We start from the raw sequence: 14,427 nt of genomic DNA, 5'->3' as shown, positions 1-14,427 counted from the left end.
GAGCGTGTACACTTTTGAAACGTAGGTGCAGAAGAACAGATGATAAACATCGTAAGAATTAAAAGCATTTTTAAAGATTATTTATTGAAGATAAGCAGGGCTTTTCATCATAGATCATCGTTGTTCTTAGCATTAGATTCAGCATCAGACTTTTTTTCTTCTGTGCCCGCAATAAAGTTTTTCAGAGTTTCAATTTCTACTTGTGTAACTGCCTGCGCATTCTCAATGTTCTCGGTATTTTTTTTTACTTCTTCAGCAAACTTGTGCACTTTATCCTTGATGTTCTCTGCAACCTCTTCATTCTCATCCTTATTGTTTGCCTTTTCATGGGATATGTTTTTTTCAAAGGATAGAATCCCGTCTTTTAGCTCTTTTATTGCATGCTTCATCTTTATAAGCTCTTCTTTTCGTGTGGATAGCGACTTAAATGTGTCACTTATTGTCGTAGGTATTATATTGAATGCATTTTTATCCTTTAGATCTTCGTAGATCTTTAAGACTTCATCTATACTTTTGCACTGTTCATCTATGTTGCTATCTGTGTGCTGCTCTATCGCTTTTTTATAGCTGTTTATCATGCGCATCTGCTCACTTTCATCCGAGAGACTTCTCTGTATGAAAATAACAAATATAATCACAAGCAGAATAACTATTCTTCTTACTATCTTTCTAACTTCCATTGGTAATTTTTTCTCTGGCTGCATATATTATACTCCTTATTAAGGGGAGAACATTCTAATTGGCTGAAATATTTTGTGCAGAGCTGCAATGCACTCTCATGAAGAAAGTAAGCGAATGGGCACTTCTACTACTGTATTTATGCAGCTAGAGCTATATAAACAGCTTGGCTTTGGATACATCTTTAATATTTGCATCTTTGGGGCAGTACGGGCATTTGAAAACCATGCCTTTGAAAGAGGCAATTTTTTCTAAAGCGCGGATGCTAATTGCATGCCCGCATGTAAGTATGCACGGAGCATTGTCTACTGAGCACTCGGTTCGAAGAATAGGACAGAAAAAGGTGGAATGGAACGAAAGGGCAGGAGGAACTGCTGATTCTATCTCTCCATCGCAGCTGTACGGCGACAGATTGATGGACTCCATCGCCTTTCCCACATAGTACAGAGTTTCAAGAGAAATTGCGTCTACAGGCCAGTCTACTCTCTTGGCGCGCAGGAGCCTTTCTACCTCTTTGCAACGGTGCGGGAATACAAGCAAGCTCAGAACAATTTGCACTTCTTTGTAGCTTTTTGAGCTTTTTGCGTACACATGCCCCGTCTTCCCGTCAAAGTAAAGAATTGTGTCGTTCTCTTCAATAAAACATTTTTGAATATTGTCTATGGTATCTTGTAGAAGAAGTTCCTTTTTTTCAAAATTGTCTGGGAGACGCAGAGGCTCTATGTAGCTGTCGTTGATTATTCTGTAGATGTTGGAAACAATGTCTAGAGGAAAAGGATTCTCCCTGTAGTTTTCAATGAGACTAGCGCATTTTTCTTTTACTTGGCATATTTGCTGGAACCGAGAAGACTTTCGAGTTATTGAGTGTGACGGCTTTTTCCCCAGCTCATCAGACCACGGGCAGTATGCCTTTAGAATGTCAACCCTCTCTGTTTCCTCCTTCAGCGGAAACATCTCCTCCATTTCCTCTAGAAGAGTGCGCGCACTTTGTATTGCATTACTCCTGCACAGATGTTCGGTAATCAGAGCGTATATGTATGGATCTTCACTGGCCTTTCCCTCTACTGGAGGAGCTGTGCGAGGTGCACACGCTTGGTCCAAAGGAAGCTCTGCGAGAGGGGCCAGGCTGTCCATAACAGCATTTTTGGCGAGCTCGGGTGAAAATTGGTTCTTTTCTTTGCACTGTTTTAGGTACTGTTTGAGCTGGATGGACAATTGTCTTATATGTTGGGAAGCCTGCATGAAAAATAAACAAACAAATTACATATGCCAGAACAAGTTCCAAACACACTAAATATTATTAAAAAACTAACGGACATGCTTCCGCAGCTTTCAGAGACTGAAGCAGAGGCCGCTCGATACCAAATAGAGCAGCTGAAAAATGAAAACCCTTTTCTCTCGGGAAAAGACAAAAACCCCGGGAGCGTTCTGGAGTGCTGGGAGGCGCGAGACACAAGCAGAGTCAAAATTCTAAAACAGAGGCTTGATCAGGAAAAGAACCTTCTCGAGGGCTACAAAGTCATTCTCCAGGAGAACACCACGGATGTTTTGCTGGAAAGGGTCCAAAAGTCCCAGAGAGTCATATACTTCATAGAAAGAGAGATCGCAATGATAAAAAGGTTTCTGTCAGATGCATGCCTGAAGGACAAGAGCTACAACCCGAGCATGATTTTTGACTCAACAAGCATGGAGCCTGAAAAAATAGTTAAGCACAACGGAAAAGCCCATCTCTCCATCATAGGCATTTTCAGCAAAAACCCGCTGCACAAGAACATGAGCATAAACATATACACCGATGATACATTCATAGGAAAAGTAGAGGCGGGCGAGATTGAAGACAGTAAGTCGATCAGCATCGAATTTAAAGATGTGTACCGGATAGAGTTTATGCTGAAAACAGAAAACGATGTGGTTGCTGGCCTGGTGTACTTTCCGATTGAAAACCTTGTGGATGCAGAGGATGTTGGCTCGAAGTCTTTCTACTACACAATTGCAGAGAAGAGCATGCTTAGCATTTCGTTTGGAAACTGCAAACTTGAAGAGTGCGGAATCCAGAGAAATGGCACGTCCATTATAACCAAAAGATCCTCTGGGCATCTTCTGCGAAAGCTCGAGGACATCTCGCTCTACCGGTGCGGAGTGTGTGGGCACAACGAGAGCAAAGACCGTGCTTCGCAGTTCTACAGATGCGACTGGTGCAAGTTCACATGCCATGCACACTGCATGAACCTGATATTCTTCGAGTGCTTTGAGTTCAAGAAAAAACAGGAGGCTGAGTCCGACAAAAAGGCCCTTGAGAAAGAGGTTGAGGAAATGAAAAAAGAGCGGCTGAACATAATAATTGCAGCTATCGACATCCGAGAAAAGCCCAACGACTATGACGAGCTGGCAAACAGGATGCAAAAGCCCTCGAAAGAGATAATCAAAAAAGGGCACAGTGACTCAGAGAAAGACAGCTCCGACAGCGATGATAAAGCACAAAAGCCTGTCAAGAGGTACAGCGTTGAGCACAATCTGGTAAAACAGAAAATGCTGGGCATAACTTGGTGCTGCCACTGCGGAGAAAGGATAGGGATGCTGACCGTGGCTCTGGAGTGCTCTGTGTGCCAAAATGCGTACCACACAGAGTGCAGAGGCATGATCTTTAAGTCGTGCGGAATCACCAAAGAGCTGCTGGAAGGGCTGGTTGCATACGTGCCAAAAAAGAAAAAGAAAGACAAAAGTGAAATATCGCTCAGTGAGTTCAAGTTCTTGTATCTAATATGTCCAGAGGGCAACGGCAAGGTCTATCTGTGCAGCTGGAGAGACAAAACAGTGGCTCTGAAGGCAATCAAGAAAAAGGATATTGTTGAGAGCAACAGTGAAGAGCTAGTGGACACACAGCGAATTTGTCTAGAAATAGCCAAGTCCTCTGGAAACCCATTCATTGTAAAGATGGAGGGATGCTTCCAAACAACAACCCACATCTTTTTCATACTGGAGTTTGTGGAAGGGGGTGATCTGTACTACCATCTCCACAGTAGAGAGATAACACCGCCTGAAATAAAAATGATTCTTGCCGGGCTGACCATAGCGCTTGAGTGGCTCCATGAAGAGAATATAATATACAGAGACCTTCGGCTGGAAAACGTCATGTTCGCAAAGAACGGGTATGTGAAGCTGACTAACCTTGGGCTATGCTCCATAGGCGCACCGAACGGTGTTGCGCACACTTTGTGTGGCAGTTTCCCAAATGTTGCGCCTGAAGTGATCGATGAACACTACACAAAGGCAGCTGACTGGTGGAGCTTTGGCGTGCTGGCATATCAGCTCGTTCTTAAAACATCGCCGTTTATAGCTGGGAGCATAAAGCAGACTAAAGAGGCGATACAGAACGACCCACCGGCCAATCTAGAGCTCATTGAAGAGCCCATGCGCTCTCTTATAGTTGGCCTCTTGGAGAAGAGTGCAGACAGCCGAATTGGAACAAAGTCTATATGGGAGATAAAGAACCATCCGTACTTCAGCGACATAGACTGGGACAAAATGAAAAAACAAGAGCTCCCTGTGGTATGGAAGCCCTCCACTGAAAAGCCGTGCATGAACTTTGAATCAGCGCAGATAAAGAACAGCCCTTCTCTGAGCCCTGCTGAAGAAATAGACAACTCCCACAACGCCTATTTCCAAAACTTTTAGTTGCTCTAAAATACGAGTATACTGTGTGTTCTGGTCCCAGGGGTACTATTTAAATAAACATTTATAAATTATCTGCCTTTCTGTGAAATATTTTTTAAACGGTAAGTGTGCAAATGGCATACACTATAACAACAAAACATATTTTATTTAAGAAATTTGGCTATACATTGGCTTGACCTGAAAACTCTGCATTGGATACAGGACCGGCGGCTATGGAACGTATTTTATTTGCGGGCCTACTATTTCAATGAGCCCGCGCTCATTTAGGTTTTTCAAGGCTTCTGTGTACTCCTGCACATTCCATTCAAATATCTCTGTGTGCGTCTTTTGTATATTTTCAGATAGATCATTAAGGGCGCACTCTCCTTCCTGTTTTAGCTTTCTAGACACCCATGCTTGGTAGTAAGACTTTCTGTTTCCGATGCGCTTGGCTGCGCCCTCGCTTGCCTTTAGTTTTATTTTCTGCTCAGCATTTGCGAAGTTGTCGTTGAGAAAGTACACATCATCAACGCACAGGATAATGGCAGCCTTCTGCAGGGATTCTATGATATTTGTGGCTGATTTAGTGCTGAGCCTAACGGCTAGAGTTATTTTATCAAGGGTTCCCGGCTCTTGTTCTAGCATCTTTAGAACTGCATAGTGTGTAAGCGGCATTTCTATGCAGTACATCCGATCAGTCTCGATTTCTATCTCAACGGTAGAAAGCGTGTCCACCCAGGTAATCTTTCTTCTGGGATGCTTTGCAAGATACTGCTCAGAAAAGACCTGTGTAATGCCTTTGATATCTTCGGGGAGGTTGATGTTCTGCACGGCATCTTCCGATATTGGCCACACATATGCCGTTGCAATGATTCCATAGAAAAATATGTCGTCTCCGTAGCTTGTTTTGTACCTATAGTGCCCAAAGCCATACTTCTGCTTGAAGAGCTCGTTCTCTTTTGTGCTCAGCACCATGTCGTTAAATATGCGCTGCACTTTCTTCTTTACCACCCACGGGAAATTCAAGGAGTCCGATGTTGACTTTTCAATAGAAGGGTCAAATCTCAGAGAAAACAGGCGCTCTGAGAGCTTGGCAATGTACAGCGTGTAGAATATTTCTTTTTCTTCTTTTATCATGATGCAGTCCAGGAGCACTTTGGCCATTTTTATCTCTGCGTAGTCTTTTCTGTGTATAAGAGCCTCAAGATAGACAGAAAGCTCTTTGCCTATGCCCGGCCGTGTTATTTTTATAGAGAGAGTCTTTTGCAGGACGCCCAGTGTTTTGTCACAGCTCTCAGAGGTCAGCATGTCTGCAAGCTCGCTGTATGCAGCAGAGGCAGCGGCACAGCTTTTATCCGCAGGCCAGACGCTGAGACAAAACTCGCTCAAGTAGACGAGGAACATGGGAAAGATTTTCTTTTTCAGCACGCGAATTGCGCTGCACAGGATTTGTATCTCGTTTTTGTCTTTTCTGTAGAGTATTTTCTGCACTTCCTCTTTCAGTACATCTGGCTGCTTTGGGAACAAAACCTTTTCCAGCGAATCCTCCAAAACAGAAAGCGATATGGGAAGAAACAGAGGAGCGTATGTTTCCATGTAGCTGGAAATGCACAGGCTGCACTGCGCCAAATACCCTGGCAGATCTTCCTGCTGTGTCTCTATGTCCTGTTTGAACTCAGATATTATGCTAGAGAGCAAAGCTGTCTCGTAGTTGTTTTTGTAGTACTCGAATCTATCTTCCGAGTTTGTAGCTATCTTGCTCAGAGAGCGCAGACACACCTCTGCATGCTCCCTCTTTTTTGGGAGAGACTCTGAGAGAGAGGGAAGCTTTCTTTCGTACCTTTGCCGGAGAATGCACCGCTCCCATATCACATATCCCAGGTCTTTTATGTTTTTGCACTCTTTATTTTCAAGGATTGCCTCGTTGAGGTGCAGAGCCAGCAAGTCGATTGTTTCCACTGTCGTTTCGTACTGGCAAAACGCCTCTGCATAGTCTTCTATCCAGTCTTCACCGTGTATTTTCTCTCGCAGCTTGACAGCCAGCGCAAAAAAGAACTTTCCAATGCACCAGTGAAGGCGCACTGCGTAGGAGACATCGCCGCCGCTTACTATTTGGTAGATCGAGGTGTATATTTCCATGCCACTGCACTCCATGCCGCTAGCAAGCTTGTTTGCCTCTGTTTGGAATGTTTCCCAGAGCGCTGTAAATCTTTCTGTATTTATTCCAACTACCGGAGGATTCATTCTCTGTTTATATTTCAATTTATTTAAATAAATAAATGTAAATAGAAGACTTCCATTGCACAGATGGCCAAGAAGCCAAATATCTGCGAGTATCCGCTGGAGCACTAACAAACTTGCAGAAGTGTGCATGCACACGCAAGGCCAGCTGAGTGTGCCCTTTTTGCGCAATTTGCATCCGGCAGTTATTATTTAAATATTTTATTTTTAGAGCCCTTGACATTTCAACAACATCAATGCTGCAAGTGGAACAACCAATAATGACGGAAAAAAGCATAAGAAAAAACTCAGTCTACGACAGAACACAGGAATACTTCACAAACTACAAGAAGTTCATGGTTGTGGAGATGACAAACATCTCCTCCAGCCAGTGCCAGATAATCCGGCAGGCCTTAAGAGGAAAAGGAGAGTTCTTAATGGGAAAGAACACCACCATCAAGAGCGCGCTCAAGAAGCTTATTGACGCACACCCTGAGCTGAAGGACGTGGAAAACGTTATCAAAAACAACGTTGGACTTGTTTTCACCAACGGGTCTTTGAGCGAAATCGAGAACATCTTCGAGGAGAAGAAGACGCACGCAGTTGCCAAGCCAGGAGACTTGTCCCAGTGCGACATCTGGATCGAGCCCATCATAACAGGCCTGGACCCAGGAAAGACCTCTTTCTTCCAGGCTCTTGGAATTGCCACAAAGATTACAAAGGGTAAGATCGAGATCTTATCAAAGTGCAAGGCGCTTACGCAGGGAAAGAGAGTAGGGCACTCGGAGGCAGCTCTTCTTTCCCTTCTTGGAGTCACGCCGTTTGTGTACAAGATGAAAATCACGCACGCATACTCCGACGGAAAGTTCTTCGACTCAGAGTACCTCAAGATCACCAGCGAGACAGTCGAGTCTATGGTGAAGGAGGCCGTGAGCACTCTTGCCGCTCTTGCGCTTGGAGCAGGATACGTAACAGAGTCTACTGTTTCCCAGGAGCTGCAGCTAGGAGCAAAGAACATTATGGCGCTTGCTGCAGGAGCAGGATACAGCATGCCAGAGCTGACTTCTCTTTTAAAGTAATAAAGCATCTTTAACTCTATCTGTTTACACTGCACTTTATCTGCTTCTGCAAGCAGTACGCATTCAATCCACATCTGTCTTTTCTTTGGGCTGATTAGCGAGAGAGTGCAGCAATAAAGCGGCATTGTTTTTTTTCACTATGATATTCACACCGGAAAATGTAAAAAAGCTGCAAGACATAGTTGTGGTGGTATACCGGGGGAAGTACGGAAATTACGAGGTGGCTGCGCATCCAAAAAGACTGTACGAGTACCGGCGTAACACTGCGTGCTTGGAAGAAGTGCTGTGCACTGAAAGTATCTTTTCAGATATTAGCCGGGGAAAACTTGCCAGCAAAAAAAGCATAAAAGACGAGTTCAACACCACGGAAAGAAAAGCGCTGGAGATAATACTGAGCCAGGGGACTGAAAGAAAAGACAGCGCAACAAGAGAGTACGAGCAGCAGAACGCCAGAAAAGCTGTTGCAGAGGGGCTTGTGCAGAGAGTCCGAAAAGGGGGCAATAAAGTGCTCACCCACCAGGAGGCCGAAGAAGTTTTAAAGAAGATAAACTACACGCCAAGTGCAAAGCCCATAAAAATACAGCTCTCTGACGTGCTGAAGAAGGCTGTGCATCTAGGATACAGCCGCAGAGCGCTTAGAGTCAAAGTTGACAAGGAAATGGACTGGTCTGAGATTGTAGATACGCTCCCACACGGCTCCTTTTTTAGAAAAGCAGAAAATGTTATAGAGGCCTCAGATGATTTGTACGGCGCCATAAACAGACTGGCAGCCGCGAGCGGGGCAGAGATAGAAGAGCTCCCCGAAGTAGAAGATGCTGAGATAGAGCTGTAATAAATAGATAGAAAACGATTTTATTGCTGCTGGGATGTTTTCTCGATATATGCTTAGCAATATCAGAGACTGAGAAGACACACCATATACACCATATAGGTTCTAGCACAGGTGTGTAGTATACACATAAATACAGCACATAATAGCATAGTATGATTTGTTTGATGTGTTTGGTCCTTTGCTGGGTTTTGCTCTCTAATCAGATGTCTTTGAACCAATCTAGTCTGCTGGTTTCGGTAGGTTGTAACATCTTTGCTTAATTAAAAATTGATTATATATTTGGAAAACTTTTACAAATTTTTATTAGCATCATGGTAAGTGGAATTACATTAAATCAAGTTGATCAAGCAATCAGCTTAATACAGTCAAGGTCTTTTCCAATAAAAAAGGACCAGAACAGCAGCACAACTCTCATGAGCCGGTTCAAAACGATTGTTTCGTTCTGCATTGTGTTCTTTCTCAATATAGTAGCTTTTTCGTATTTGGCAACGCTGTTTTTCAACAACATGCCCATTGTGAGCAGCGTGTTAAAAGAGTTCAATTTCCCTGCACTGGCAAGCGCACTGGCAGAAAACAAGCTGTTTCTCACCTTCGTAATGTGCATGGGTGCTCTGCAGTCTGTTACTTGGTGCTTTGTCCGGGCTTTGCAGTACCTATATCCCAAAAGAGTAATATTTGCCAAACAAATCTCTCGGCTGGTCACAACAAGCACGCTTCTGGGAGCCTGCGGCGTTATAAGCATGCTGGCTTTCAACATGTTTGCAAAAGAGATCTCGATAGAAATACAGGTCCTGCTGAGCGGAGTGGTGTGCATACTGCTTTCGCCCTTTGGGTATATGATAAGCAACACAATAACAGACTACTATGTTCCAGCCTCAGAAAATATCCCAGATTTTGACAAGGCAGTCCAGACATACAGAACAGATGATGGCAAAACTGTTTTCGAAGACGTGTACATCCTAGAGCAGAAAAAATACAGAGATGCAAATCCAGAGGAAGATCTGAAAAGCACTGATCAGAGGCTGGAGACTTTCAGAACTGCCATGGGAATGAAACAAGACGGCGAAAAAAGCATAAAGACCATCCTTCCCCTGGTTTTCTCTCTGTGGGCCATGCTGATCACCCTGCCACTAAGCTCGCTGGTCTTTTTACTCAACGCCCAAACTCTGGAATGGTTCTGCAGGTCTATGCTGATTGTATACAAATATGCAAACAAGTCCCCGTATTTATCATACACCTCCATAACTATAGCTCTAATGACCGTCCTACAGTCGTACGGCACAGTGCTGCACATACTATCATTCTTCATGGGGTCTCTAGTTGGAGAGTCTCGGTGCGGGCACTCTTTCATAAATGCTGTTGTAAACAGTGTTAAAAAAACAGCGCTAGAGTCGATCGAAATCATTGCCAATGTGTTCTGCGAAACCATACGGTGCACATTTGTTTTTTCTATGTCGCTGCTTATAGAGCTGCCGATTAACATCATGCGAGCTCTGCTGAACAGGAGCCTGTATCTAATCGAATATCCGATCTTCCGCATGGTCAATGCAACTGGCTTCATGATATTCGGGTGCCTCAGAAGCTTCAAAAAGAGCTTTATGTACTTTAGGCTGGGGATGTATCCGCTAGAATACCTCAGAGTCGGAGACCGCGAGAAGTTCTTTTCGAACGCAAGCGACCTTGGAGAAACGCTTTATACAAACCTAAGCATCTTCATGCTGCTCGCTCTGGTCATCATAGGGATCATCGTGTTTACAACTCTGTACCAGACCTCTTTCGTGAAAATGGGCTATGGAGAAAGCCAGATAATGGTTCTGTCTAGGCGCATGTCTCTAAGGTCAGCCTGCTTTGTGACATACATTGGCTCCCTGCTGTTTATACTCTTTATCCCAGGCACTTTTATTCTGTTTACAGCAAGATCTCGCTTTATACTGGATTTAGCACTATATGATATAAATAACTACATGCCGTGCGGCGGTTAATAGTATGTACATTTATCTATGCCATCTCACAGAATAAATACCTAAATAGAAAAACTCAGCTAAGTAATAAATCTAGAACAAAAGTGCCGTAAAGTACACTGCAGATAGCACAGAACAACACAGTTGCCTAACAGATACACCTACATAGCATTATACAATAGAAACAAATAAACTATCTTTGAAATAAAAACATTTTACTATTAAAGCTTGTTAAAGAGTTTTGTTCAGTCTTTCTTTTTTCTTTGGCATCTTTAAAATAATGGGTATATAAAACATAAAACTTAATTATATACACTTTTTTATTAATATAGAAGCTGCACCCAAACTTGCAGCTGAAAAAAAGTCTACGTCAAGTTGCACAGTACACTTTTTATTTGCTAAAACTTTAAAAGATGAAGATGCAGAAGAAAAAAGACGTACACTTGGCTAAATGGGTATACACTAACTTATTATTGCTCTATCTCTCCAAAGCATATCTGTCTAATATATGGTGCTATGCTTTTTAATTCTAATATGTGCTTTTTATTTATTTCCAGTCAGTAGCTATAAGAACAGGCCTCTGCAGCAGGCAGCAAATAGCACACAATGCCACACATAGCAACAACATGCATGCCCATTTGATATGCTTAGCAAAGAAAGCATGCGCATTATTTACCACCAAGAGATAGGCCCAAGCCCGGGGCCATCCATAGATGCATATATCGAGGAGCCTGCTGTGCTGACAATTGCCACTTTACACACCTCGCCCATGCGGATGTATAAGATGCACTCGTTGTACTTCCACCCCCATATGTCCACAGTTGTTCCCATGCGCCCAGAAACAGCTGTGAGCTCCGAGGAGGGAGGCAGCTGCGCAGCTGGAACAAAAACCGAAGGAAGAAGGGGATGGTTGAGAAGAATGCCCGAGGCGTCTTGTTTTTCAACAGTGCACGTAAGGACCTCCCCTGGAAAAGCCTGGTATATGATGAGTCTGTACGTTACTAACGGATACAGCACTCCTTCGTGTATTTCTACATCGTCAATAGCCTCCACACACAGCGGAAAAAGACTGACGCCAGTTCCCTCCAGCTGTTTCCCTGGAACCTGCCACTGCAGCTTGGCTAGAATCGCGCTGCCTATGTCCTTTTGGCACGGAGAAATCTGCAGTCTTTCCTTCTGTACTGTTTCAATGAACATTATTTAAAAAATTCAAGCATCCACCAGACACTTTACCATCAGAGGACTTTGCACAAACCACAAATATAAAGACTGCTCTTCTGCGGTCTAAGAAGCCCAGAAACAAGCAGCTGTTTCTAGCTATACTTCCGCTGGAACACTCAAACACCAGTCCCATATGCGCAAGAAATGGATGTACAAGTAAGTAAACAGAAGTGTATTTATTATACATATAGGCTCAGCTCTGCAGATAAATACACTGATTTCTCCAACTAGATCTGTTAGATATCACAGAACATCATCTGCAAAGCAAATAGTACACAGAAATCTAGCTGGATAAGCATAAAATGCCGTTTGAACAGGCTTAATACACAAAAGATGCATAATATATTATCGGTGCTCAGTAGGAGCAGGCTTTATAGGTGCGAGCAGCTCAAGAGCTGCAGCTAGCTATTTTAGACATTTTGCTGCAAAGGAGAAACAAGTTTGCTTTTGACAAGGGCAATAAGGTTCATCAGACAGATTCTTTCGTTGGGCAGCTGGATAAAGATCTTTCTGCATATCTGCTCTATCTCTGCAGGCATCCCCGTGTAGTCTACTTTGCAGTGAAGAATCTTTGGATACAGAGAGTACAGCGAGGCAGAGACAAACGCATTTTTCCCTGCAGCCAGATAATAAAGCAGGCACCCGAAGCTCCACACGTCAAGCGATTCAAGAGAAATAAAGGGGTCTGTGCTTTTGATCATCTCGGGCGCCATGTATGCAGGCGTTCCCTCAAAGGGCAGCATGTGTTTTTCAACCACGCCGTTCTCGGAAATAATGGAGCATCCAAAGTCCACCAAGCACGCACCGTGTCTTGACACGATGACGTTGGACGGCTTTATGTCTAAGTGAAAGACGCCCAGGGAGTGTATCCTTTTCAGTGTTTCAAGGATAGAGAGCGCAGTGTAGAGAATCTCCTGCACGCTCAGCAAAGTCGGCGTGTTGTCAAGAGAATACCCTGGGCAGTACGACAGAACAATGAAGAAAAAGGTTTCGTTTTCTCTCCACTCTTTTAGGTGCACAACCCCAGCCTTTTTCCCCAAGCGCAGCAGCGCTGCGATTTCTTTTTGGGCATGCCTGGTTCCGCGTTTTCTACACTTTCCCTTGTTTATGACCTTTATAGCCCAGGGCTCTGCGTCCTGCTCGGCCAAATACACCACAGCATACATCCCTTCGCCCAACATCTGCTTGAACTTGTAGTTGCCAAGCTTGTAAAGTGCTTCCATCTGTTTTTTTATTTTTGTATGGATAAATACAGCGAAGTGCAGAGTGCAGTAGAGAGTTTAAAAAGCACAGTAGAAATGTCGTTAGAAAAAGTAAAAGACTGCGCCAGCGGGTACACGATGGACACGATTGTGTATAAAAAAGAATCCATACCGTTTCCAAAAGAAATAGAAGAAACAGCGCAAGACGAAGGGCACGCGGGGCTGATTGAAGGGGTGTCCTCTGTCTGGGCAGCAAACCGCGGAAAGCTTGTCATCTGGAACTACAACACACACATGATAAACGAAATAGAAACAAAAACACAGAAGGTGCAGGCTGTCTTTGCAATCAAGCCAGGCAATGACATCTTCACGTCAAATGTGCAGCACTGCATTCTTCTGTTTACAGAGACGAGCGCCAGCATGATGTGTCTATGCAAAAGCCCAGTGGCGTACATCAGCATGGACATAACGGTAGACTTGCCTGTGGTGATGACATGTGTCTGCGAAACAGACGATGGCAGAGTTTTTATGGGGGGCGCAGATGGAAACATATACGAGTTTGTCTATAAAGAAAGCAGCTGGCTGAAAGGATACTCTGCAAAGATTGTGTCCCATACGCACGGAGTGATGGCACATATTCTGCCCTTTTTGTACGCAATGGGCCACAAGCCTGCAATAAAGCAAATGGTGACGACCTACAAAGGGATGCTTGTGCTGTTTGAGGACAACACCCTGGAGGCGTACGAGCTGAAGAAGTATCTAAAGAAAATAAGAACAGCTGATCTACCAGAGCTAAACACCAAACACCACATACAGCTAGTGAAGGTAGATAGAAGAAGCTACTCAGCCTACCTTATTCTCCCAGACGCAACCCGAATCTTTTTGGACGACAATGCATATGCTATAGGAAAAAGGCCCATGCCCTCCACAAGGATAAGATCGCGGCTGGCTACACACAGCACGATAAAAAACGAAAGATTTTACCAGATAGGAAAGAACTTGGTAAGCATAGGACAGAAGGACAGCGATCCAGTTATCACAATCATCATATCAAACCAAAAAGACACAGCAAGCCCTGAGAACTGCTGCACTGTCATAGCAGGCGCAGAGTACACGCACGTAGCTCCATCCGGGAGAAAGCATGCGCCAAATCTAGCAGAGAGTCTTATTGTGGGCGAAGAAGTTGCCTTCTTAGCGCCAAACAAAGTGGATCTGTACCACATTATGAACGGAGTAGAGCTGATGGAAAGAGCATGCACAAACCCAGAAGGGATGTTTGCATTCATACAGAGAAACGGGCCAGAGCAGGCGCTTATCTCAGCGCTGTATGCAGTGTCAGAGGGCGCAGTGTCTCCTGCTATAGACAGCCTTTTCAAAAAAACAGAGGGCCTCCAGAAGAAGTCCATCTCAATGTGTGCAGCAACTTTTATCTACAAAATATGGAACGTTGACATATATGCCATACTCAAAGAAGACATAGGCATAGACGTAAGCGAGTACATTGAGGAAGTAGACAGCGCAATAAAAAAAACAAGAAAGCTGAAGAACTTTGTTATCAGAGAGTGCACAAGCATCAATGC

General features: G+C 44.0%; 9 protein-coding genes across 9 annotated transcripts; 4 read left to right on the top strand and 5 right to left on the bottom strand.

Moving 5' to 3' along the window:
- Nucleotides 1-107: 107 nt before the first annotated feature.
- NEMIN01_0129 (uncharacterized protein) lies at nucleotides 108-680 on the bottom strand (the record flags this gene model as incomplete). The annotated part of the gene is made up of 1 exon (XM_051476071.1): nucleotides 108-680. One exon carries the CDS (start codon nucleotides 678-680, stop codon nucleotides 108-110), a length of 573 nt encoding a protein of 190 aa, XP_051332031.1.
- A 151-nt stretch (nucleotides 681-831) lies between these two features.
- On the bottom strand, nucleotides 832-1,920 carry NEMIN01_0128 (uncharacterized protein; the record flags this gene model as incomplete). Its single annotated transcript, XM_051476070.1, has 1 exon — nucleotides 832-1,920. One exon carries the CDS (start codon nucleotides 1,918-1,920, stop codon nucleotides 832-834), a length of 1,089 nt encoding a protein of 362 aa, XP_051332030.1.
- A 24-nt stretch (nucleotides 1,921-1,944) lies between these two features.
- NEMIN01_0127 (putative protein kinase C eta type) lies at nucleotides 1,945-4,353 on the top strand (the record flags this gene model as incomplete). The annotated part of the gene is made up of 1 exon (XM_051476069.1): nucleotides 1,945-4,353. The coding sequence occupies one exon, from the start codon at nucleotides 1,945-1,947 to the stop codon at nucleotides 4,351-4,353; it is 2,409 nt and encodes an 802-aa protein (XP_051332029.1).
- A 210-nt stretch (nucleotides 4,354-4,563) lies between these two features.
- On the bottom strand, nucleotides 4,564-6,576 carry NEMIN01_0126 (uncharacterized protein; the record flags this gene model as incomplete). The annotated part of the gene is made up of 1 exon (XM_051476068.1): nucleotides 4,564-6,576. One exon carries the CDS (start codon nucleotides 6,574-6,576, stop codon nucleotides 4,564-4,566), a length of 2,013 nt encoding a protein of 670 aa, XP_051332028.1.
- Nucleotides 6,577-6,809: 233 nt separating this feature from the next.
- On the top strand, nucleotides 6,810-7,631 carry NEMIN01_0125 (large subunit ribosomal protein LP0; the record flags this gene model as incomplete). Its single annotated transcript, XM_051476067.1, has 1 exon — nucleotides 6,810-7,631. The coding sequence occupies one exon, from the start codon at nucleotides 6,810-6,812 to the stop codon at nucleotides 7,629-7,631; it is 822 nt and encodes a 273-aa protein (XP_051332027.1).
- A 139-nt stretch (nucleotides 7,632-7,770) lies between these two features.
- Nucleotides 7,771-8,463, top strand: NEMIN01_0124 (ribosome maturation protein SDO1; the record flags this gene model as incomplete). Its single annotated transcript, XM_051476066.1, has 1 exon — nucleotides 7,771-8,463. The coding sequence occupies one exon, from the start codon at nucleotides 7,771-7,773 to the stop codon at nucleotides 8,461-8,463; it is 693 nt and encodes a 230-aa protein (XP_051332026.1).
- Nucleotides 8,464-8,774: 311 nt separating this feature from the next.
- Nucleotides 8,775-10,445, top strand: NEMIN01_0123 (uncharacterized protein; the record flags this gene model as incomplete). Its single annotated transcript, XM_051476065.1, has 1 exon — nucleotides 8,775-10,445. One exon carries the CDS (start codon nucleotides 8,775-8,777, stop codon nucleotides 10,443-10,445), a length of 1,671 nt encoding a protein of 556 aa, XP_051332025.1.
- Nucleotides 10,446-11,096: 651 nt separating this feature from the next.
- On the bottom strand, nucleotides 11,097-11,621 carry NEMIN01_0122 (DNA-directed RNA polymerase III subunit RPC8; the record flags this gene model as incomplete). The annotated part of the gene is made up of 1 exon (XM_051476064.1): nucleotides 11,097-11,621. The coding sequence occupies one exon, from the start codon at nucleotides 11,619-11,621 to the stop codon at nucleotides 11,097-11,099; it is 525 nt and encodes a 174-aa protein (XP_051332024.1).
- Nucleotides 11,622-12,055: 434 nt separating this feature from the next.
- On the bottom strand, nucleotides 12,056-12,868 carry NEMIN01_0121 (uncharacterized protein; the record flags this gene model as incomplete). Its single annotated transcript, XM_051476063.1, has 1 exon — nucleotides 12,056-12,868. The coding sequence occupies one exon, from the start codon at nucleotides 12,866-12,868 to the stop codon at nucleotides 12,056-12,058; it is 813 nt and encodes a 270-aa protein (XP_051332023.1).
- Nucleotides 12,869-14,427: the final 1,559 nt, after the last annotated feature.

The sequence above is a fragment of the Nematocida minor genome, assembly GCF_024244105.1.
Source record: "Nematocida minor strain JUm1510 chromosome Unknown 7925, whole genome shotgun sequence".
NCBI lineage: Eukaryota > Fungi > Microsporidia > Nematocida > Nematocida minor.
This window is presented reverse-complemented; position numbering and strand designations above follow the sequence as displayed.